Here is a 25,517-nt window from a genome sequence, read left to right on the forward strand (position 1 = left end):
TCCTTTTCCACCCCACACAATAAAAAACTTGCTTTTCGATGCATCGAAATATCCTGGCGTGATGGATCCCTCGTGCTCCGCCCGGGCAAGGTATAGTTTGGTTTCCCCACGTCGTTCAATCTCGAAAGCATGCTGTGGAATTATCGATAGTTGGCTCAATATTGGAACCCATTGCAGCTGATGCAACTTGTCCCATCGCGACATTCTTTTCTCGGAATTTGTCCATGGTCGTCCATCCTCATCGAAGTGGAGGTCTTCATGTTTTAGAACTATAAATTCGGAATAATAAACCGAATCGTCAGATGAGTCATGGATTCGAACGTATTGTAACAACTTACTATAATTCACCATTCTGCAAAACACAAAAACTTTTAAACGTAGGTTTGAGAAAATAATACGTTTTATGTATAATATAACATTCAAACTTTGTATGTTTTTACGGAACGATACGCACAATCTGAAAAAATTCCTCGGACTGCATCAAATGCATTTACGCATTTACGTTCGATCGAACGATCATAAACCAAGAAATTTGAATCAGGTAGACTAGACTGAATGTTTTGACAGATCAAACCACGGCGAAAAACAATGACATCCCGGTTGGCAGCAATCCAAATTCCCGGTTGACAAAAATTCAAATTTTTTCAAAACCAAAAACTTGGTACGGGTTGGCGAACGATGGTGTGCTCGAAAGAGCTCGATGAGGTGCTAGACTTTTCATATTGGTAAGAACATGTCGAGCAGTTATCAGTTAATTTCCGAAGAGCATCTACAAAAAAAAAATTGAAAAAACAGTATATTTGAGAATCATGATGGAGTTTAAAACTGTTATTATTACCCGGTTGACAGAAATTGACATTGTTGCTGGTACTATGTAGTTCCAGCAAGAGTCCCAGCAATCTGCCATGGAAAAACTTGCTGGTACTACATGACAGCTGCAAAAAATTTGAATTTTTGTCAACCGGGATGATGCTGTGGTTGCTCCAACAAGAAACACACTCACATATCTCAAATAGGTTTCGTACGTAAGTACATGCGTATACGCGAATAACGACACAGCAAACATATTGGGGATAGTTTTGCGTTGCATGATTGCAAAGGATAGAATATGCATAGGAAGCATTCGCACCCTCTCTCTCCCTAAGAAAACGACCAACGCACACATTCTCATTTCTAATCATAGAGTTGAGGGGGGAGAAGTACAGATTTTTGGATGCGGGGACCCAAAACCAGGATGAGCTGACATTTTTCGTCAACCGGGAAATTTTTCCTTTATTTTTCTAAAAAAATCAAGGCGATTTGTTCGGGATGAACCCACCTGGATAGTTCACTGGACGAACCCACCAGTTCTTTGGGTATAATTCTTAAATTCAAATTCATTAAACTTAAAAAAAAATGGAAAAAATAAAATATGTAGGAAACATACACATTTTTCTCCTGTTCGCCAATGTTCTTTCTTCATATCTCCGATTATTTCACGCGTATGTTATTTCCTAACCTTTCAAAATTGTTCATTTTATTTGTCTAAGCTGAAAGTGTATTCTGCTTTCTACGGACCACAGCACAGGAAGCAACACTACCAACCGCATGAATGGCCACAGCACCGGAACATTTTATGACCAGTAAACTTTTCCATTCTTGTGTACGGTGTGGATATTCGAAAAACAAAAAATTTGAATTTTTCGAACACCAAATTTACGCTTCCTTTCATCAGAGGAGGGTGCGGTTTCGTTTGGAACTCGAGCCTGCGCGGGCGAGTGCTCCTGAAACTGGGTCTTCTGATAATTGTCAATTCTTTGGTTTGTGTTAAGTGACCGGATGATATCACAGAACGAAAGGTCAGAGTTTGTAACAAAATATATTGCAGATCAGTTTGAGGTACCAACTGTTTCTAGTAAACATTAAAACAGACCACTTTTGCACAGGGCTTTGGCGAGGGTTTCCTAAAGCTTCACTAATAAAAAGGCTAAAAAATTGAAGGTAACCGTTCCATTCGAAAAACAGGCTGATTTAGTTAAAACACATCTTTAAAGAGTGTCATTGACCATGATTTTAGGCTGCAGGTACTGAGATTCGATGCGTCAAATAAAAAGAGCGCAATACGGCCTTCCCTGGTATACAGAGCCTGATAATGGTGATGCTTAACTAAGGAGGAGTTCAGCGCCTGTCAGGCGACGTCGCGCTGTAGTGTGGATCCCGGGTAACAAAGATTTCATAATCTGCATATCCCATTTCCATACCATTGTAGGGAACATAACAAACTCTGTGAGAGGGATGTACTTTGCCCACTAGTGACCACCTATCATCCAATCTAGCTCGTCCTATATACAATGTTTCGCCGGCTTCAGATTGCCCTGCCGGGAAGGCATTAGGTGGTATTTCATTGTTTGCAACCGGCATAAACAAGCCATTTACATTTAGCAGCACTTCGAACTCTCTTTTAGGCCAAGCAACTCCGCCCCAAACAATAGTGCACGTTCTTTGAAATGGATTAATTGCACCCGGAGTAATACTTCCTCTATGTTTAGCACGGCCAATGTACAGCGTTTCAAACGAATTGCTGTAGCCAACGACGGCATTTTTTGGTACATCATCAAAAGTATAATGTACCCACCCCGTGGTTGGTGGTGGCTCGAATAGAGGTGCCGGGTTTGTAACTTCCGGGTTCACCGCAGATCTGATGAATATATCAAAATTAGTGAAGGCGCGTTCTTTACGATTAATAGATACATAACACACCCTATCATGGGATCGTTGTACCTTTCCATAGTAAAACTTTCCGTTGTGTTTCACTCGACCAAAGTGCAATGGTTCACCCTGTTCCGACAAACCGGCCGGCGTAGCACGCAGCAACGTGTTCGAATCCCTACACGGCACGAATTTGCCAGAGATACATAAGATCTCTCCGTATTCTGTAGCGTGTCGTTCTCCGCCCCACACGAATAAAAACTTCTTTTTCGATGCATCAAAATATCCTGGCGTCATGGATCCCTGGTGCTCCACCCGGGCAAGGTATAATTTGTATTTCCCGCGTCGTTCAATCTCGAAAGCATGCGGTGGAATTATGGACCGGCTCGATAATCGAACCCATTGCAGCTGATGCAACTTGTCCCATCGTAACATTCTTTTCTCGGAATTTGTCCATGGTCGTCCATCCTCATCGAAGTCGAGGTATTCAGGAAGTAGAACTATAAATTCGGGAAAACCCGATAAGTCAGATGAGTCATGGCTTCGAACGTATTATGAAAACTTACTGTAATTCACCATTCTTCACGTAGTTTAGGGAAAAAAATACGTTTTATGTCGAATATACGATTCAAACTTTGTAAGTTTTAAAACGGAACACTATGCCCAGTCGGAAAAATTTTCCTCGAACTGCACAAAATGCACATACGCATTTATGTTCTCAGAACGATCATTAACCAGTAAATTTGAATCAGGTAGACTAGACTGAATGTTTTGACAGCTCAAGCCACGGCGAAAAACAATGACATCCCGGTTGGCAGCAATTCAAATTCCCGGTTGACAAAAATTCAATTTTTTTTCAAAACCAAAAACTTGGTACGGTCTAGCTACAGCGTATCATACCAAATGCAACCCAGCACTTCTGGGTTGGCTAACGATGGTGTGCTCGAAAGAGCTCGATGAGGTGCTTGACTTTTCATATTGGTAAGAACTTGTCGAGCAGTTATCAGTTACCCAAGAAGAACCTTGCTGCACGTTCCTACCAAAGGTATACATGCCTATCTAAAAGAACCTTGCCAAGTGTATTTTTGGTAGGCATGGACTCCTCATAACCTACCAATATTTTTTTTTTCGGAGGCACCGCAGTGGAAGGAGGTACTGGCTGTCAAACCTTTGTTTGTTTACTGTTGACTGTGCAAGTCTGGCCAACTAGCTGCGAGTTAAGAATAACGCTTTCGCGGGTTTGGGTGTCGGAATCGGAGTGAAGTTTATTAAACAAAGTGTTAAACAACATCATGAAACATGGTAGGAAAAGGGCAGGAAAGGAAATAAGATGAGACGACCCTACCAGCCATAGCTTCGGGTCGAGATAGGAAATCAATGAGCAAGAGCGAGATGGCGATATCCTTGTCTTTTTTACCCCAACGCAGAAATTCCCCCGTCCCGCCACAGCCAGAAATTTCACCCTGCCGCGCCCATCAATTCACTCGGGTTTGTTCCAGCGCGATCGATCACCAATTCATTTTTTTGCAGCTGTCATGTAGTTACAGCAAGTTTTTCTATGGCAGATTGCTGGGACTCTTGCTGGAACTACATAGTACCAGCAACAATTTAAATTTCTGTCAACCGGGAAGTTATACAGCATTCATACAGCATTGACATTTTGCAATCAGGTAGACATATGCAACTTATTGTGACAGATAACCTTTGACAGTAAACGTGTGATGCACCATTGCACGATGCATTTTCAGTCCTCGCAAATTTCTAACAAATTCAATTGCACAGTTTCTGGTTAAGACATCATCAGTAGTAAGAAAAATAATGTGAAAGCAACTATTTTCAAAACAGCTTGAAAGCTGAAGGCTTCTAAAAAGGCGCAATTTTTATTATACTGTAACGATGTGTTATAAATATATAAGGATACATAGTGCAACATATGCAAGCATGCTTTTTAAAAGGTGCTCGGATGCCAATGACTCAGTTGTGCGTTTAGTAACTCTTTAAAGCATCTCTGCTCCGTGCAGCGATTTCTTTTTCACGCGACAGTTTCTTAAGGACTAACATAGATTTCGTAGTCGGAAAATGCCATCTCCTGTCCACCGTACGGAATGTAGCAGACACCGTGCGACGGCTGAACCTTGCCGACCGTGACGGTACCCTCGTGGTTCACGCGCCCAATGAACAGTGGCTCCCCGTCCTCAGACTCTCCGGCCGGCAGCGCCGTCGGTGGAATATCGGAACCGCTAACGGGCACGAATGTGCCGTTAAAATCGCAAAGCACCTCATACTCGGCCTTTGAATTCTCGACGCCTCCCCACGGAATGTAGCAAACACCGTGGGAAGCGACAACCTTGCCCGGAATGATACCACCTTCGTGCTGGGCACGGCCAATGTACAGCTCCTCGCCGTCCGATCCACCAACGACGGCCCTTGGCGGTACTTCACCATTGACCGCTTGCACCCAGCAAGCAGCACCTCCGCCACTGGAGAGCGCTGCCGCGGTCGGTGCTGACGGTGACGACTGTTCGGAAGCCGGCTCAATAAGCCACGAGCCGGTGGCGCCCCATCCGGTACACACGCCGATGCAGTTGATCGGGAACGGGTCCGGGTTTTCGTACGATAGAAATGCGGCAGCTGCGCCCTCATTGCCAACCGTGATTACCTGAAAAGAAAGCAAAGCAATGAATCATTTCTATTTCGACACCGAGTGCATGTTTTACTCACGTTGTCTTGCCAGCGAATCCAGAAGCCGCGAAATTCTCCCGCGTTCAGTATATCGGGCGTTTCTACCTCGGCGACGTCGGGTTTAGTGCGGTTCTTGCGGATCACCGACTTTGTGTTTTTCCATCCACCGATAAACACCTCCAGCATTGGGTCAGATTCCTCCGGGTTCGTGGTAAGCGCGATGTGAGCATCGTTAGGGGCGCGAACCTTGAAGTTGACCACACCATTGCCGGCGGGGATGAAACGGTACTCCAGCTTGTCCAACGTTTCCAGCTCTAGCAAATATCGGAGGTCAGAAATCGAGAAAGAAAAAAAAAAAAAGAAACGATAATAAACCTTTTACGCCATAACGCAATACGACAAACAATATACTAATCCGCTGGGAAAGGAGATGCAATAGCTGCACTATTCCCACATCATTCTTGATACATGTCGTTAGTTTGTTAGTAAAGCTGCTGCAACTACAGCTCGTCGTGGTCGTCGTATAGGTACACATAGGTTCTAAAATTAATATCGCTCCACGTGACCGTGCTTGGTATCCGGTTTAGATTGCTTTTTTTTTATTTAAACGGAGTGGCAAGATGTGTTGTGGTTGTACACGCGACCTCTTTACTTACCAATCGAACCACGTTGGTCGTTCGATGATGCGTCTGGAACGGCAGCACCGGATACTTGGGCGCTACTATCGACGCCTTCGGCCAACTGCCAACCGATGGCAGTGGGACCCTTTACAACCTTTCTCTCCTTGTATCTACGGTGTGCGCTGGGGTCTGGTGCATTTTTTTAAGATACGCACAGTTTAATGATGGAGGAGGTAGGCAGGTGGTAGTATTACGTACATGAAATATAATATGAAGACGAATGCAGCCAATAGAAAACGAATGTGGAATTTTGATGTATTAAAAAAAATGTTTGTTAACTTTTACAAATGATAAAAGCATGATTTTAAATATGATAAAATGTACTGAAAAGGACGCTATGAAATGTTAAAAAAAAATAAAAATTCCTTATTATAAAAACACACCCTCACCAAAGGTTTCAACTAAATGGTGCTAATTCGCTACATCTAGAATAGGGCGTAAGCAGGTTGCTATACTTCACAGCATGCTGCGACGTGGATAGTTTGTTAGCACCTTTTTGTACTTAGCGATAAAGATCTGTGTAAGATGGTGCAAGTTGTTCTAAGCAACCCGTGTGAGGTGCGTGTACTTATCGAATTGAGGTTATTTGCCGGGTGACGACGATCGAAAATAAGAAAAAAGAACCCCGAGCATTACAAGACACATGTGTTGAAATCGGAAGGTGAAAATTGTTCAATTCGTACCGAACATCCTGGAAAGGGGTTTGAAATCAAGCGTCGTTGTTCGGAAGAAGAAAACAAACGGTACCGCTTCAAGCATTCCACATTTTTGTTTTTATTGCTCGCGGAGCCCGTTAAGGCGCCCGGTTTGTAACGGTCGGGTGGACACAGCTCAACTAGAACGTATCATTTTCTTTAAACATTTTCCCAGTTGATGGCGCCATTTCGTCGTACGACCCTGCTGGAAAAAATTACGTTAACAAGCGCTATAACACACCCTTAACATGAGTATTTTTGTTAAGGGAATTTGTTTGGTTGTGTGCGTTGTTGAGTGACTTTTTCTCCTTTTTCAAGCTTTCCCACTCCCCTTCCATACCCTTCCAACCATGCTCCCTTACCCGAGCCAATGCCCGGAGCTGAAATGTCATCAAACAAACGAAACCCCGAAACAATTTATTCTTTAATTTTATCACAATTTCACTTTATTCACTAATCTTACATCAGGTTGTTGTACTGAACCTTGAAACAAAAGAAAAGACAAGCAAACACATTATGTTAATGCCTTGAATAGGCAATTACAATTGTACTACACTTACCATGAATGCTGGACCACAAGGTGTTGCTGGAGGTATTAAAGATTACTGTATAAGGAATCTTACTTACCTATTTTGGTTTTTTGGTAGATTTCTTACCACATTTCAACAATAAGCACACTTTTCTGTACATTTTTTTGCACACCAGTCGACATCACACAGTCATCAGCACAACACAGCAATGACGTTTTGATAGCTTATACCAACGTTGTTGAACTCAAGGTTATGTGGTAAGTGTTGAAGCAAACCGAAATGTCAAAACCATTCATGCGAATCAGATTCTTTGCTATTATTAGCCAAATGGATAGCCTAAATCCTTGCAACAAAAATTTGGGATGTATTTTTATTTATTTTGCATCTAGATTATTCAATGTTTTCAGAAGAAAAACTGATTCGACAAAATATTTGCATGGTTAAGAAACGTAGACAAGAATACAAACGTCAAAAAACTTGGCTTTCGATACACCTTAAGCTTCAACTACTTTGTTTGAAGCAGGAGGCGGAATTCGGAATAGAGGAGAAGATAGTGTGCGTAGCTGCTCACTGCGTTAGATCGTGGACGGGACAGGCGAAGTAAGGGGAAGTGCATGAAGTACAAGAATGCGACATACATGCTTGTGGACCAGAGGGGTTAAATAAATGGTGGAAGAAGTGTGAAACGGGTGGAAATTAAGGGGAGGTGAGTGCCGTTTCCCGCGGGGGACCCCGCGGGAAACGGCACTCACCTCCCCTTAATTTCCACCCGTTTCACACTTCTTCCACCATTTATTTAACCCCTCTGGTCCACAAGCATGTATGTCGCATTCTTGTACTTCATGCACTTCCCCTTACTTCGCCTGTCCCGTCCACGATCTAACGCAGTGAGCAGCTACGCACACTATCTTCTCCTCTATTCCGAATTCCGCCTCCTGCTTCAAACAAAGTAGTTGAAGCTTAAGGTGTATCGAAAGCCAAGTTTTTTGACGTTTGTATTCTTGTCTACGTTTCTTAACCATGCAAATATTTTGTCGAATCAGTTTTTCTTCTGAAAACATTGAATAATCTAGATGCAAAATAAATAAAAATACATCCCAAATTTTTGTTGCAAGGATTTAGGCTATCCATTTGGCTAATAATAGCAAAGAATCTGATTCGCATGAATGGTTTTGACATTTCGGTTTGCTTCAACACTTACCACATAACCTTGAGTTCAACAACGTTGGTATAAGCTATCAAAACGTCATTGCTGTGTTGTGCTGATGACTGTGTGATGTCGACTGGTGTGCAAAAAAATGTACAGAAAAGTGTGCTTATTGTTGAAATGTGGTAAGAAATCTACCAAAAAACCAAAATAGGTAAGTAAGATTCCTTATACAGTAATCTTTAATACCTCCAGCAACACCTTGTGGTCCAGCATTCATGGTAAGTGTAGTACAATTGTAATTGCCTATTCAAGGCATTAACATAATGTGTTTGCTTGTCTTTTCTTTTGTTTCAAGGTTCAGTACAACAACCTGATGTAAGATTAGTGAATAAAGTGAAATTGTGATAAAATTAAAGAATAAATTGTTTCGGGGTTTCGTTTGTTTGATGACATTTCAGCTCCGGGCATTGGCTCGGGTAAGGGAGCATGGTTGGAAGGGTATGGAAGGGGAGTGGGAAAGCTTGAAAAAGGAGAAAAAGTCACTCAACAACGCACACAACCAAACAAATTCCCTTAACAAAAATACTCATGTTAAGGGTGTGTTATAGCGCTTGTTAACGTAATTTTTTCCAGCAGGGGAGTTTTGTTTTCCAAAAAGACCTCAGACAGATAGACGACATTGTATCAAACCACATCGGCCCCTGCTAAAACGCATGCAACACGATTAAATGATTTGTTTTAATTTGTTTTTCTTTCTATTTCCAGCCGACTGAGAAATCGATTGGGCGAAAAGACTTGCGCTTTCCTTGGGTTGTTTTCCCAAAATCTTGTTTTTTCCAGACCGTCGTATTGCATCATCACGCCAGATGGAAAGTTGCCAAAAATCGATCGCTTTGGAGACAGAGATTTTGGTTGTTAAATATGTGGACGAAATTGGCTTATTGTAAGCATTTTTACCACGTTGTATGCAAGTCCAAAAATGGTAAAGGAACGGAAACGAACAACAAGCGATAGACCGGCCAGGTGAGTAAAAGAGGTTTTAATAATGCCGGTGCAGTCAACCCTCCGTTCAGTGCCCGTTTAATCCGTTGCACCTACGGAATATTTTAACCGTTTTGTCGGGTGAAGATAGTCCGCACACGGAATGATGATGACGCCGATGGTATAGAGAGAGAGAGAGAAGGACCGCACCTGGGTTAACTGATGATCTTCGTAAAAAATACCATGCAAAACTCCAGGGCAAGGCAACGTATGCAACGACCCCGCACCACCTTCGTTACATCTTCTCCAGGCCCTCGATGTGGTCTCCCATGAAACTCTTGAATTACAGCTACATTCAATTAACATACTGAAACGATGGGGCCTTCTCGTGGACACCGTTTGTCCCATGCTTCTACCTCAACTGTGTATATTATGGTCTGCCGTTAAGGCACTCGGCGTCACACGCCGCTCCCCCGCGCTACTGATTCACAGAAATTGCGGCAAACGAGTCGGGGTCGCATGCTTGGTGATGGTGACATCATCGCCAAGAGACACGAGATCGCATGGGCGGTCAGCCATGGCCAGCTCATGGGATGATGATCGCGACTCGGAACTATGTATAAGAGAACGGTGGAAGGAATGCTATAGCAACTTTCCTCGCTGACGGAATCATTATCACCGGTGAGTTGTTGTTGATTTAATTCTAGCGATGACTTAATTGCATGATGACCTTCTTCGATCGAAGGCTGTGTCGTGGGTATAAACAAAAAAAAATCGACCACTACTAAAATCAGCGTCCCTCAAAGTAGACACCCTCAGGAATCGATAGAATAACCATTAGCGTATGGCGCTGAAATGTGGTGCAAGTTAAATAAGAAGGTGCTCAATTTCGCACGAAGAAGCAAAGTGCTGTAAAGTGAAAACGATTTTCCACGTTTTATTTTTAGATCACCGAAGAAAACAGTCAACCGCTGGTTTTGGTTCCCTTCATTTTGCTTTCACCAGAAAATGCCGGCTCAGCATCTGCCGCCGTGGCGCACGGCGGTAGCAAAGAATAATGTACGGAGAAGAGATGAGGAAACCCAAAAATCGAAACATTGCGGCATTGCACTGCTCACCACGGTAGGAAGTCGTTGTCGAAAGTCTTTTAGTACGTGGGTTAGAGGTCATTCTTTTAAATAATAATTTCCAAAACTGCTCCACAACCGGTACTAGCATATTTACCGAAGCAAAATTATAAAGGACCCAAGCCAATCTTTTCACCAACTTACCAATATTTGCCATGTTTGTGGACGGGGCTTGTATTGTAATACACTGTTACACTTAAACAGAAAAAAATACGTGGGAACTTGTAAAGATTACACAGAGAGAGGATTCGAGCTGGCGAATACTTCTAACGCTTGCGATGGTACAAACGCTACTGCGGAGCGATGACTGTTTTCCGTCGTACAAAACCGGTCCAACGGGAGAAATACGAAGCGTTTGAAATTGCGATGCACGTACATATTTGGTGGAAGGGAAGCATAAAAAACATTCGCCGCTCTCCCAACGGACGCGCAACCGCGCAATATAATACGTTTGAATTCTCTCCTGCTCTTGCCGGCATTCGGTTACAGTGTGGCTATCAGCATTACTAACATTACACGGTTTTGGGTTCGAACAACAGTTAAACAAACCAAAAAATTATTAAAAATTAAAAAATGAGCCTTAGCAGGTGTACCGTTGTAGATCATTTTATTTATTTTTGTTTCTCGTTTTCCTACAGTTACGATCAAACCCTGAATATCCCCAACCCACAGCGATGTTGTGGTTACAATAATGTATTCATAAGCTTTTCACTACCCTACATATGTACAATTTGTCACCGGGTTTAGATTTCGAGACCGTGTTGTGTTGGCGACCACCAAACAGTCGCCAGCACCAATAGAAGTGGCTAAAATGTATTCTACTAACTGCTTAGAATCGAAGATCGTATCATCGAAAATGGTGGAACCGTGTGCTACGGAGTGCAGTCTGCCTACGGATTGGCTAGCTACGTATCGACACTAGTTTGCTAGTAAACCACCATTCTCCGCGAATGGATCGCGAATAATGATATTTTGTTTACTGTTATAAGGGGCCAATGCTCCTGATTCCCTCTGAACGTAATATTGCTAGGATACAAAAGTTTGGTATTGTCATCGTTGGTATGATGGGTGGGTGCGAGGGGAATTCGTAAAACCGGGCGCAGCATCCCTTTCCCGGGTGGATTCTCATTCCTATTACCTTCATCAAGGCGTGATTTTAAAATTCGACAGGATTTGTTTTTTGAGTTGAACGAGTTGTCTAAAGGGATGATAATTAAAGAAATTACTAATTAATCTCCCGAATCACTCCTGGTACAGGGATCATACCTTATTCTTCTCAAAACATTCATAAGCACAATGTGTAGTTAATGTGATGAGGGATGACTTGATTCGCAGTTGGATCACCCTGAGAGAACGTTGACCTAGTTGAGGAGTCTCCGCGTGTCGATTTGTGTAAAGCGGATGTCGATCACAATGTAAACAATGTCGCAAACTAAAATGTTAAAATCGACAACCTAATTTAGGCAAAATTCCGTTTGCCATTGGTTGCTCAACGTTCGAAGGCTAAGCTTTCCCTCACCTACTCTAAATCACAGTTACAGATAAAACGAAAAAAAAACGAAACACAAGTCTAAACGTGACGCGTGCGTTTTGCTAGTGGGATTGTTCACTGTTGCTTTTTTCTTGCATCCTGCAAAATCCCTCTACGAAGCACTGGGAATTGAAGTGTGCAGACTATATCGATACTGAAAACAAAAGTGATATTCACAATAGCACAATAGGCCTATTTGGGGGAGTCTACGATGGTGCTGTGTATGGCCGACCTGGGGTAAACTTTAAATTTGTGCAAAAAACAGGCCCCGAGGAGCGTGCCACATGTTGCGTCAATTCGATCTAATATCCACTTGCACCTAAACTGGAGCGGATTTGCTCGAACGATAGCCAAAACGTAAGCGACCATGGTGCCATACGAATCCATACGGGCAGGAAACCCTTGTACATGGCGAAGAACCCTTCCTTGCCGATGGTCTGCTGGAGGCAATCGATCGAACCTTTATACAGCAGTCCTCTGAAAAAGGGGGAAAACTACGTTACAAACCGTGTATTCATTTGGCTGTAGGTCATATGTTTCGTACCTGCCATTTGCATCGGTCGGTTGGTTCATAATCCTCGTTTTAACCACGTCCGCCGGGGTGCCCATAGTAGCAGCCACCAGCCCAGCACAGATCGACGACATTATGTGCACCAGATGGCAATCCGGCAGTCCGGTTTTGTGCATGATGAAGTGCTTTACCGAGTCGTACGTCGTGAGATCGCCCAGGTTGACCAGGGCAGCACGCTGCACGTTCGGTACGCTACCCTTCCACAGTCCAAAGATTCCACCACGGCTCACGATCTCACGGAAGGCATGGGCCGCACTGTGAACACGTGGCTCGAGACCCAACATGCGGCGTTTGCCCTCCATCTGCACGTGCACCTTCACCAGGTCAGCGGGAGAAGCAAGCCATTGGGCGAGTGCACCGGCACCCACACCGGCCAGTGCCGACTGCCAGAGGGAAAATGTTTCTTTCCCATTGCGCAGCTTCTTCCGCAATCCGTCGTATGTTACGATCCGAACGCCGCTGAAAAGAGGCAAGAGATTCAAGAGTGAGTTTATACATTTCCGATTCGCACGTTACGCTAGGTTTCCATACCTGTACACCAGATGGCGGTAGAGGGCTGGCGTAATACCGCGCCACAGTTGCAGGGCACCTTCCTCACGGATAATGCCGGTAGCAGTAGCGAGCATTCCACGATATTTTACCTAAAATAAAAAGTATAATAAACATAGATTACTAGCGAGGTTTTTTGGTAGATGGAAATAATGGCAATGTGGGAAAAGGTCAATGTTAGAATAAGCCAATACCAAGCAAAGCCTTCTCGCTGTTCAAATATGAACATAAGTTAGACACGGTAGAAGTGAAAATTTATTGTGCAAATACACTTGTTAACAACAACACCCAAGATGCTCGTATCATTCTCGCGTTATATTGCACTGTTCAAAAACAAGCTACCGTGATTTATGGATTATATTATTTACCGTTTGTATTAGCAAAATAAACATTGGAATAGGATTAATTATTTTTACTAAAAGAACACGGTTTGGAAGAACAATGTGTGTAAATGCAGTTGATTAGGTTACATATTTCGAAATTATTTGTGATGAATTATTGAATAGTAGTTTCTTCTTCCTTAAAATTTTTTTTAAGTGCACACTACTGTACGGTATAATATACCCCGATAGTTTATCGAGGACACCTTTATCACGCGCAATTAAAGCCCATCGATTTCCCTGTCAGAGCCAATCGCAAAAAAGGTACTTCACAAATTCCGATTATCTTCGTCGGTTGGTGGGGGCGTTAGATAGCGCACGCGACCTACCTTTTTCACCGCAGCTCCATCCGCGGCGATGGCGGCCGCTTCACCCTGTATCTGCAGACGTGTTTTGGTAAGGTCCAACGGGTAGGTGACCGTTTCCGCGATGCTGGCCGCAAACACCGATATCAAGTAGGTGCACCAGAACGAGTCGGCGTAGTGGTACTTGACCGGCCGCATCTCTGTTCGGCCGGTGGCCGCGGTTTGCTGCATGGCTGAAGCTGTGTCCTCCGTTGATCCAGGAGTGGCCGCTCCACTATTCGCAGTTCCGACAGCCGTAGGCTCTGGAGGGGGAGAAAGGAGATACATTGTACATTGACCGAAATATTGTTTCTTTGCGTACCGTTAGGAATCGTGTTCTTCGGGATGGCAGAAAGATGGTAATAAACGGGCTGGTTTTGGGAGGAACCTCAACTGTGTGTTTACCGGCGACGTAATAAATCCTACTTTCTACAACCTTAACGCGGTCGGCTCATTATCGCGACTGCTCCGCCACTGGACCGTTGCAGGAAAGGGCCACAAAATTGACTCAGAATTGAAGCGTGTGAGTGTAATATTTGCACCCCGCGGAAAGCGCGTCATTGTATGAGATCGCTTTGGTGCGATAGGACGAAGCCGTCGTCCGCCGGGGATGTTAGGGCGGGATGGTATCATGGTGGCGATAGTAGCCCCGAGGGTATATTTTCGGATCGCGAATATGTACGCGTGTCACTTCTATTCTGCACCTGTGGGGGGGATTCTACGATGATAAGACAAGATCAGGAGAAGGCACGTCGATCGGAAGCGCCAGGGAGTGTGTTGGAAGATTTCCTTTTCAGTTGCATTGCATACACGGTAGATGATAACACGTGTGATAACCATTCTGCTATTGGCGAGCTCTGAATTGACCGCGAAACTGAATAGTTCGATCCAGGCAATCATCTAATGCCACTGAAACCTATTCATAAGGGTGCATGTATTTGAAAAGATTAATTTTTAGATTTAGTTTGAGTTGGTTTTAAAAAGTAGCGGTTTTTACATTCATAAATAAAATGATGAACATTGAGTTATTTCAAGCAAAACATCTGTACAGTGACGTTCCATAACAAAGTATAGCACAAAAATCAATAACCCGTCATAGTTGCCGCCCATCAAACAATTGTGATATGGATTGATCGAAGTACGCGATGGTTTATCCATTAATTTTTCCATTTTTTTATTGGTTATCAACCGCGCAACATTTGACCTCTGCAAGGGTAACCCCGGGACACAACACAAGACATGGCTCCTCCGGCCGGAATGACGCAAACATTAAAATCTATTGGCCCACCTCCCGGACAAACGGCATGGAATAGGATGGAAAATAAAAACGAATGTTCTGCTAACGAACGTGGTCGCGAAAAAAAAACGACAGAATAAAACGCACCGAAACTTCGCGGCAGCATAAAGGGAAACCAATATACACATTTGGTCATAATTTGAAATATCGGCGCCTCCTTAAATTGTGTCTACGTTGCTAGGGGTGTGCAAACAGTCTAATAAAAAAATGGGGGCCCGACCAAAATTAACACACCCAAAACAACGCCAAAAAGTCGTGCTTTCCTATCGCCCAAAATAAACAACTTCCTTCACTACGTTGGACGTGCCTCTCTCTACCTGTGCAACATGAAAATACGAATGGCAAGACGTTTGTGTAGGTTAAAGTTTCGAATGAACGATTCTGAGACAACCCTACCAATTTCTTCGCTAGACTTGATTGACGGGATTAGCTTGTTTCTTGTTTTAAGCTGCTTCTTCAAACTTTCCTTGATAAGATTGTGAACAGTCGCGACTGTGAACGGTGACTACAAAGTTCGCCCTACGCGAACCAGGCGACAAAGAAGTGCGTTCTGTTGCAGCTCTACCTTCAACCCTTGGCTTCAAACAATGTCTTGTTTAAATGCTTGAGACATTTAAACAAAGGTCTGTGCACAGTGCCGGAAGTATAAGATGTAAAACAACACGAACTGTAGTGAAGCGATATTGCACTCGATTGTTATTGGAACCGTTGTACAAATGGCAAATGCTAACGACTATCGACATTACATTTATATACATTTGTGGTACGGTTGTAACGATTTGTTTGAGTTTGCTTTATAATTTTAGCCAATCGCTACACGCGAGCACAAAAACTTAAGATCTGTTAGGTAAGAAAGAAGATGCAACGACACGGGTGCACGTGCTCTCGAGTTCTGCCGTGCAGGTTCATGTGTATGTTCTATTCGTGCAAGCTTGGATCATTTTCGTCCACTGCAACGATCGCATGAATGTATTGTGACCGTGTGCCAAAGAAAGAATTTTCCACCAGTCCTTCAAATTGGAAACATCGGAAAGCATTGTTCGATGATTTACGAGGTACTTGACCTACTGCGAGCCGAGATGAAATATTCATTTGTAAAAAATGGCATAATTCACTCTACTGTTAGGCTTCGTATAAAGTTTGGCTCTAGGATAGAGCTTATCGATTTTGCTATGCATACGGTAAGACCGGACAAGAGCCGTCCTTGCATACACTTCTGGCAACTGCCAGCACTGCCGATATCCAGCCAACAAGGAGCAAGTGGTTCAAGGATGAATCCACGCACCGGCCGTTGCACCGCACGCCTTCAACTGATTATTTAAAATCTTTGCCGTTCAAACTTACTGCCATCGTCCGCCAAACTGGAACCCATTATGCGTTGATCGGTTAGCAAACTACCGATCCCAGTCGGCTCACTTATGCTCGAATCTAATTAACTTAATCACTTCGCTTCCGTTTGCCTGTGCCAGCGCGTTCATGAGCGGTCCATTCCAATTCCCGGTGCCGACTACGATCACAGCTCTGCTTTGCGACTGTAGGTTATCGTAACGAGCACCGCCTGCCTCGAACTGTCTGCATGCATTCTGGTTATTGGCAACTCTTGCACTATATAGTGCATCTTGCTCGAGCGTCGTGCATTTGGCTTTTTTGTTTGCTATGCCGGGAGAGAGCCAAGGAAGCCACGAGATCCGGCTCTGAGGAGGTTTCTTCTTTCGGTCGGTGAAATGACGATTTATAAATAGGACCGCTTTTTCTTACGAATCCTTTAAGACCAACACGGGACACAACCAGAACATATCCACGTCTTAGCCACGTTTCGTGAACACGGTTACACAGATGTCGAACATTTTATTTTGATTTCCGTTTTGTTGTGGTTGTTCGGTGGCGGCGTCTTGCGGCCCTAAAGCCGGCGTTTTGGATGGAGCACTAGTGTGCATAGAATAACAACATGATAGTATAACTATTCATGGGCCAAACCCGCGATGCATCATTATGCTTCATCATCTGGTTCCTACGCATATGAAGTTAATTTTTTTTAAAATTAATAATTCATTACGTTCATACTTACGATTAATTGAAGCGGTATACTGGCGACAGACAGCTTCGTTAAAATGTATCCCAAACGTGAGGTCCAATTTGTGAACGAACTGGATAAAATTTCACGTTACCCGTGAATCGTTCCAAAGGAGGTGAGCTCAATATCTTCCGAGCGTGAAGAGCAAAAATCTTTGCTTGCTACTTGTGACCATCAACGAAGGGCGCATTTGTTTTCCATGATTAAAATCCCTTGCGCCAGGACCTATCTTCGATGCCGAGGCCAGGCCGAGGCCGACTAGCATTCAGTGCGCTGTGCGTATTACATAATACGCTTGCGATGCTGTATAAGCCTTGCCAATCGTCGACGGGTGTTTTAGGTCAGCACCCCGCACTGGTGCGTTAGTGAATCGATTCAATGGCTTTGAAAGTGCGGCAATCAACGGTAACCATTCGTGGGTGCTGCGGCCTACCGTTGATACGTTTCACTCCTGGCGACCCACAAACATAAACACATCGACAACAAATCAACCAAACGAATGAAAGAAGATTGCTGGAAAGAGGACCGGATTGTAAACACTGAACGAAAAAACAACACTTTTGCACAACATTAACACACTAAAAAAAATTCTCTTGGAAACGTGGAAAGAAACAAGTGCGTTCCTTCTAGAGGTGTTCTATCAGAAAGCTTTTTCGCAGGTTGATGATAAGTACGTACTGCCCGCTAGTGATCATTGTTCGGCTTGACCGATTTTCCACTTTCGACGAGGCACAGCACCAAAACTACGCACCGGACTTTGCACTCCGTAATGTTGAGGACAGACCAAAACAACGGACAGTCTGTGGTCTCAATTCGGTTCGTAGTTGTACAACATGTTGTTCGACGCACGGTCAAAACACGAATGGATGGAGCCAAAACTTAGATAAACAGGTTATGTCAAGTTGGAGCAAATGACGGGGTTGTCAAGGCCGGACGACTTAAAGACAGGAGGTTGGGTCAAACTCATGTTGTGCTCAACCGTGGCTGAATATTTATTTGGATTGTGGTGTCTTGTTTTGCTCAGAACTTCTTAAAAGGCATTAGCGAGACCCGTGCTATCTTCATGCATTAGCGAGTGCTGATCAATATTCTCGAGACATTCTCGATGATTCAAAACGACGCCACCGCCATTGAGACTCGGTGAGGCAACAAAACTACGTGGCCGGCCAAATTTTCGTTTTTTTTAAATGTGTTGTTTACTTTTCGTATGGGACAGCATCATTAAAACTAATAGGAGAGTAGCGATGTTCTCAAATGTAGCAGAAGGAAAAATGACTTCGACTCAACCTGTCGTCTTACATAAATCGTGGTACATGAATTTGACACAACTGACAAACGTAGGTGCGAAGATTGGACAACGTGTGGACACAGCATAACTATAATTTAAAAAAGTTATTTTCTGTTCAGGTACCCAGTATCTACCGACGAATAAAATGTTGTAGTAAATTCAAGGCGAAAACAGAACAACAAATTAACCTTGATGATTTGCGTTTTAAGGAAAGTAATAATGCTAAAACTAAAGCATTTGCGGTAGACGTAAATCTAACTTTTTAGTACCTTATCAATATGAACACTCCGATTATACGAAACAAGTTGTACACTTTGCAATAGGTCAATCGGTACTACCCATATTGCTGCCAATACCCCTAACATCAAAACAACACCAATTAGACTTATTCACCAATTTAAATGAATTTTATTTATTTTTATTGAAAAACTCCCTTCACTTACAATTCTCATTCAACCCACAGGCTGGTTACATGATAGTTTTGTTTAAAAACAGGAACCTTAAATGGCAGGGTTGCTTGTTGTATTTCTTGTTTCGTATTTTATTAAAACTAAGAACTCGACAAAATCTCTAAAAATTCGGAACAAAAGATGTGACTCCGTCGTTCTCGCTCTATGATCAGTAGTCTAATATAATGTCGTTACAATTACGAGTACATTTGCAACTTCTGCCCGATGGGGCACGTGGATTGATTAAGCAAATTGTGTTCTCCGGGCACTCGCCATTGTTTATGACGCAAGGGCTGTGGAATAGGGGACACTTGTCGGTTACGGCCGTCATTCCGTACATTTTATGGTTTCCAAACACAGGCGAGTTGATGGCCTTCTGTCGCACACCGTACTGGTCAATGCTTTCGATCTTCTTCCTGTGAAATTATGGAAAAAAAAACATACGATAGGTTTAGTAATAAGTCATTTAGCATGTGTTGTGCGCGTAACTCACGTGATCCAATCGGTCCAATAGAATAGATCATCAGTAACGGCCAATCCAAACGGATAGGTAAGATTACTAGCGATCGTTCGAATTCTCTTACTATAGGTATCAACACACTCGATCTTCTTCGTTCCGGCGTCCGCAAAACAGAGCTCTCCACTGGCCATGGAAACCTGGATGCTGTTTGGAAGGGCAACCTGTGGACTACCGACCAAGAGCTGGCGCTCCGTTCCATCGAGATTAGCCCACTCGATCTTTGGTGCCTCACGATTCCAGTCTGACCAGTACAGCTTGCTTTGATGCGGATCAATGGCGATTCCGCGCGGGTTAACGAGATATTTGTTGATCAGAACCGTACGAACTTCGGGGTTCTCCAGGCTGGCCACCTCGATGGTGTCCTTCTCCGAGTCGGCCCAGTACAGACGACGGGAAATCCAGTCAACTGCCACCCCTTCTGGCGAAATGATGTCCTTGGTAATGAATGGCTTTTGATCCGTGCCATCGTACTTCGCGCTCAGAATTTGTTGTGCCGCAATATCGCTCCAGTAGATTCGTCCTTCAACGCAGTCCCGATCGAGCCCGATTGACATGAACGCCATGGTTACTGGGAAACCTAGCCCTCCGTTCAATGGTACGCGAATGTTGGCAACACCCTGACTGATAAGCAGAAAGCCATCGTCGAGCCGATGAGCGGTATTGCACACGGTTCCGTTGCCAATGAAGCCATCTCTGCAGATGCACTGGTAGCCACTGGTCGTCGAGTCACAACGTGCATTAGGATCGCACAGGCTCGGAATGTTGACGCAATTACGCTCTGGTGTGCAAACGAATCCGTCACCGAAGAAACCGGAGTTGCAAACACACTGAAAAACTGACGAATCTCTGCAAAAACGGCAGAAGCATGAATATTTCATCCTTAGCAGAGGAATCCGATCCCGTACTTACCTGTAACTTGGAGCGCACGTTGCGTGTAAACCACAGTTATTGCGCACGTTGCACGGTGGTGGGACGGATTTGCACTGCGACACGCCATCACCGATGAATCCTGCCGGGCAGTGGCAGTAGGGAATCTTCTGCACGCCGTCTAGACGACAAACGGCATTTTCGGCGCAGTACGCTCCTCCGCACGATCCTGCACGGACGCAAAAATCGGATAGATCTCGTTCGTAGCCCTCCTGGCACACGCAGAGCCCGTCCTGACACTCCGAGTTCATACCGCAGTCGTCGTGCACCGAACACTCGGGCGCCAAGTGACACGTCCGACCGTCCCCTTCGTAGCCCTTGTTGCAGACGCAGATGGACATCTTAAGGTTAAGGATATAATTACAGGACGCATGAATGTCGCAAATATCTTCGTCGTCCAGACAGGATACTTCCTTCTCCACGCACGTATAGCCATTGCCATCGAAGCCCGGATTGCAGATGCACTCGTAGGCGTACACATTGTCACGCCACTCACAGTTCGCGTTCGGGCTGCAGTTGTTTTCCACATCGCACGGTGGCAGATCCGGATGGGGTGCCTCCTCTGGGTCAATCGCGACACGACGACAAATTTGATTGAACGCGTACTCAATCAAGGTGTATCCGGTGGGACAGGTGCAGCCGAGGATGGTACAGAATGGAGCAATTTCTTCTAGAATTCGTAAAGGGAAAGTATGGCAAGATGTTCCGGTTGGGTTAAACGTATCGGCACTTTTTTAGCTGAATTAAGCCATTTGAAACGAATTGAAATGAATATGTTCCTTGAAGTGTCTAATGCATACTTCTTCTTCTTCTTCTTCTTGGCGTAACGACCTCTGGGTCATGCCTGCCCGTTAAGGGCTTACGAGACTTGTTTCCCTGTTGTACGTGGATAGTCAGTCCTCTCGTACAGGGGAGGGTCCGGTCTCGGTTGGGAAACCCACGCCGTCGAGGTGGTGAGCCCCGGCGCTCATGGGCCGATTTTCTAACCGGCGCTAAAAATCTTTATTTTAATTACAATCTGAGAGTTTGATCTATTTGTTGGTCGCAGAAAAGAGGATAGGGAATCGAAGTGTGAAAATTTTGGGCAAGAAATCGAGGTTTTCCACTTAAGCACCTTGCCTCACATTACCCGATAACGTGCTGTGATAACTTTTTCAAATGACCGCCTTTCAACGGTTCAAGCACTTACCTTCCTCAGCGTAGAGCTGTTTTACGCAAGATTCTCCATTCCAGACGCTTTCCGCATCGCACAGCGCCTGACAGTATGTGGTGGCATCGCCGACGTATCCTGAACGACACTGACACTGGCCTTCGACGCAATCGGCAAACTCCGCACAACGCTATAGGAAGGGCACAACAGGTTCGTGAAAAACGTATTTTTGGTTGAATAAATGAACCAAATACAACAACTAAAAGGGCTTACATCGCAGTAGTAGCGTTCGTTATAGGTTTCCACCTCGTTGTCGCGGCTTGCCGGTGTGGAGACGGTGTACGAGGACGAGGTTGGTTCTCCGGCGTCGGTAGCACTAACTCTATCGCACTGGTAGCCGTTTCCTTCGAAACCGGCATTGCAGCGACAGCTGTAGCCGCCGGGTTCGTTATAGCACTGGGCGTTCTCGTCGCAAATATTGGTGCCGGAACATTCATCGATGTCCACGCAGTGCACACGCTCAGTCTTGCCGTAATGCACATACGTGAAACCATTCTTGCAGTTGCACTAGAATGTATCGTAAAGTTATCATTTGTTTGTCAAAATTCAAGAACGAAAAACGTACATCGTAGGTGTCGTCGGGTTTCGGCACGCAAACCGTATTATCACCACAGTTTGCCTCATCGCATGGATTAAACTGATCGCCGACGACCGTCTTGCTCAACATGCCTATACGGACGGCTTTCTCGCGCGGTTCGTAGCCTAGATTGACACGGGTGATCTTCAGCGTTCCCTGCTCCCGGCGTGCGTTGGCTTCCTCATTCCCGCGGCACACGTCGTACGAGATGTCCTGGTACAGAGTGCAGCTAATGTTCCTTCCCTCCGAAGCCACACGGAAACTGTGCGTACTGGAAGCCTGCAGCCGCCCGGTACCCGATACGCGCAAGCCAACGGTGTAGTCGTCCAGCTGGAGCTTCTCAAGCGCCGGCACCTTCGGTAGCGTGCCGGACATCTCCACCTCAAGCGCCAGCTGATCCCAAACGTTGAGCCCGCTGTATCGTTGCGTGATATAGAACATTTCGCCGGATTCGAACTGCAGTGTGCTGGTGTGATTAAACTTCCCACCGGTTAGCTGGTATCCGTTGATCGTGTCACCGAGTGGCTTCGCAAACAGCCAAGCGATCGTTCCGCCGACGGTTTGCGCCAACTGCAGCTCCGTTCCCAGCTGTTCCTCCAGTGGGCTAATGGCGGTGTACGTGCGCCCGTCAGCCATCACGATGTACGATTGCAGCTGTGTATCGACGGGCTCACCGTTCACGGTTCCCCCCACCTTTCCGGCGACTCGCAGAGGGACATCGTTCTTAACGCAACTGGATGTAAAAGTAAGCGATATGCAATGTCGACCGTTTCCCTATCGATCGGCGTATAAATAACTCACCTAAATCCGTTTCCGTAGTATCCCGCCTTGCACTGACAGCAATATCCCCAATTGCTGTTGACACACGTTGCCGCCGAATGGCACTTGTAGCGACCGCCATCCGCACAGCTTCTCGGTTCACTGGACTGCTGATCCAGCTTGTGACGCGGTTGTTCCACATTCTCCTGCTGCGCCAATGGTCCCACACGGTACAACCATAGGCCGGGTTGATTGATGTTGCTCGATATGCTCAAGTGACGCACCTGAGAAAAGCGTACGGTCAAAAACATGTTCAATGCTTTTTCTCCCCCAGAGCCCGAAAATACCACAACCGACGTACATTATCCGTTCCCGATCCTGGCAGCGAGAAGGTAACATCATCATCCCCGGTGAAGCCAGCCTGGGCACGCACATCCGGTAGCCCCGTGTCGCCGGTTTCGCCCTGAATCCAGTTGATGCCATTCTCGGGGTACAGGAACTGCACGAACGTAGCCTGCGCACCCTGAACGATCGCCACTTGGAAGGAATTTTGCACATCATTCTTCATGTTGAAGTGTCCCACGTGTTCCCAGGTGGCCACAAACACCTGCTGCGCCTGGAAGTCGTGCTGGTTGGCAAAGTTCTCCCGCACCAGGCGGGCCGTCTTCTCGAGCAGATTCGGATCGCGCGACTTAAAGAACACGATCGTGGCCGTATCGTTCGGGAGCGTTGTGTCGACGTTCGAGTAGAACGGGGCGATCGCAGGGTTACCGAGGGGGAAGGGTAAATTCAGGAAACCGACCATCTCCCCCCCGAAGGACAGTATGCCGTTGGTGTTGATCTGTGAAAGTGAAACGGAAACGAAAGGCAACCATCCGTGAATGCGCATCAACCATCCGTAAAGCTGTGCGTTGGGTTTGGTTCTACAACGGGATCTATTCATCCGGTTGCCATATAATCGCGCCGAGCTTATCATCAATACCCGGTAACCGGAGCGTACGCATCGGCAGCTCATCTTTCTCGTGAGTACGGACATTCTTCACAAAGTACGAAGTCAGTCGTATTGGTCAGCGTTTATGTAACATAAGATCGCTATTTTTACCAACCAATTGCTAATGTTTTGTTTAACCTGCTTTCGCTGATAAGGGAAAGCAAATCTTTGTAATTAGCGTTCAGCTGAGGGCCTTGCCAGTGCCGAGATGTTGGCAAACGATCGTAGCATTAAATGGCACTTTCCTTGTTGCGGACAATTCCATCACTAAAGCGTTGCAATTGGCACCAAGGACAGCAGTAACATGCTGTTATGCTAAGTATGTACAAGAATTGTTGAAGAATTGAAGTGAATCATTTGAATTATTTTTGATACCATTTTTAGGATTACCATTTTTTTTTAAAATATGCTCAAACTTCTTAAACCAATTTGCAGCAGAGAAAAACTTTTTTAAAAGTTTTTCAATGGTACTATTTCGCTGATAGAGCCAGGCAACCGTTCAACAGGTTCCTGCCTAAGGCCGAGTTCTGTTGATAACCCAGAGCAGTTCAACAATCGGCAATACTTGTACCATAAACTCATTAAAACTATACATTTCTTTTGCAGATGCCATGAGTGTCAGGGAACTTACGTAAACACGATCATATTTCTCGTTGTAGAAGAAGATTGGCATTCCCAAATCCATGTACCGGAACTCTTCGTCACCACGCGGTAACACTTCAACGGCCTCGTTCATATAGCTGTACAGATCGCGAGAATCGACCGCCACCGTGTGGAGTGGCAGTAGAACACCGATCATGAGAAATAGTCCACTTTTATAAGACATCATCTTGCCGTTTGTGAGGTAGTTCACTTATACCACTAAATGAAGGCCTTTCCTGTGCTGAAGGTTCTAGATCTTAGGAAACACACGAAACAAATGATATGAATTTAACCATTAATAATTTCGCAACATTCTCTGCAAAACCCTGCTGAAACACGTTCTTGAGCCCTAACTGTTTAGCGAGGGGGAAAAAATTAGAAAAATCACTTTCGATCTTTTCGTCTTCACTGCCTTATCAACCAGCGCCTCACGGGAGGCTTCGGTTCCAAGGCGCACTGCAAACACGTCCCGAAGGTCCGACGTCCTATCGCAACTGGTTCGGCGCTATCAGCAGCCACACAAGACTCACTGTTAGGTCTTAGACACGGATTCCATTCACCATAATCTCGTTGCAGAGACTCACTCACACGCTGTCTTCGAGACACAATCAATAGCTGCTCATCTTCGCGGTCACATAGATCAGCCAGAGCTTCCGCTGGGTGTGCTGCTGCCCGATTACCGAAACCCAGCACTGGGACGGTTTCACGTGCGTTCCTCGCAAGATCCCGATCTAGACTGAACGTTGGAAGGTTTTTGACGGTACGGATCAGCCGGCACAGATGCGTATGGTAAATTGTTTCTCCCTTCATGATCGTACGGGATCGTGTTGAGTTGGCTTAATTGGCCACGGAGAAGAGAGCGTGAGAATGTAAGG

At 45.0% G+C, this 25,517-nt stretch overlaps 3 protein-coding genes across 4 annotated transcripts; all 3 read right to left on the minus strand.

The window, feature by feature from the left end:
- Positions 1–4,521: 4,521 nt before the first annotated feature.
- On the minus strand, positions 4,522–10,830 carry LOC131282722 (uncharacterized). Of its 2 annotated transcripts, none has more exons than XM_058312253.1 (3): positions 10,678–10,830; positions 5,410–5,684; positions 4,522–5,347 (listed from the first exon to the last, which is right to left on the minus strand). In XM_058312253.1, the coding sequence occupies exons 1-3, from the start codon at positions 10,688–10,690 to the stop codon at positions 4,736–4,738; spliced, it is 900 nt and encodes a 299-aa protein (XP_058168236.1). In that variant the 5' UTR covers positions 10,691–10,830; the 3' UTR covers positions 4,522–4,735. The 2 variants fall into 2 exon arrangements, with proteins under 2 accessions (XP_058168236.1, XP_058168237.1); XM_058312254.1 differs by lacking the exon at positions 10,678–10,830 and adding an exon at positions 6,027–6,174.
- Positions 10,831–11,779: 949 nt separating this feature from the next.
- On the minus strand, positions 11,780–14,138 carry LOC131294874 (mitochondrial uncoupling protein 4). Its single transcript, XM_058322926.1, has 4 exons — positions 13,903–14,138; positions 13,167–13,276; positions 12,609–13,094; positions 11,780–12,541 (listed from the first exon to the last, which is right to left on the minus strand). The coding sequence occupies exons 1-4, from the start codon at positions 14,098–14,100 to the stop codon at positions 12,367–12,369; spliced, it is 969 nt and encodes a 322-aa protein (XP_058178909.1). The 5' UTR covers positions 14,101–14,138; the 3' UTR covers positions 11,780–12,366.
- Positions 14,139–19,185: 5,047 nt separating this feature from the next.
- On the minus strand, positions 19,186–24,829 carry LOC131293441 (nidogen). The gene is made up of 9 exons (XM_058321518.1): positions 24,632–24,829; positions 23,371–23,850; positions 23,052–23,293; positions 22,239–22,983; positions 21,887–22,180; positions 21,653–21,803; positions 20,446–21,133; positions 19,510–20,382; positions 19,186–19,432 (listed from the first exon to the last, which is right to left on the minus strand). The coding sequence occupies exons 1-9, from the start codon at positions 24,827–24,829 to the stop codon at positions 19,186–19,188; spliced, it is 3,918 nt and encodes a 1,305-aa protein (XP_058177501.1).
- Positions 24,830–25,517: the final 688 nt, after the last annotated feature.

The sequence above is a fragment of the Anopheles ziemanni genome, chromosome 2 (genome assembly GCF_943734765.1).
Source record: "Anopheles ziemanni chromosome 2, idAnoZiCoDA_A2_x.2, whole genome shotgun sequence".
Lineage (NCBI taxonomy): Eukaryota > Metazoa > Arthropoda > Insecta > Diptera > Culicidae > Anopheles > Anopheles ziemanni.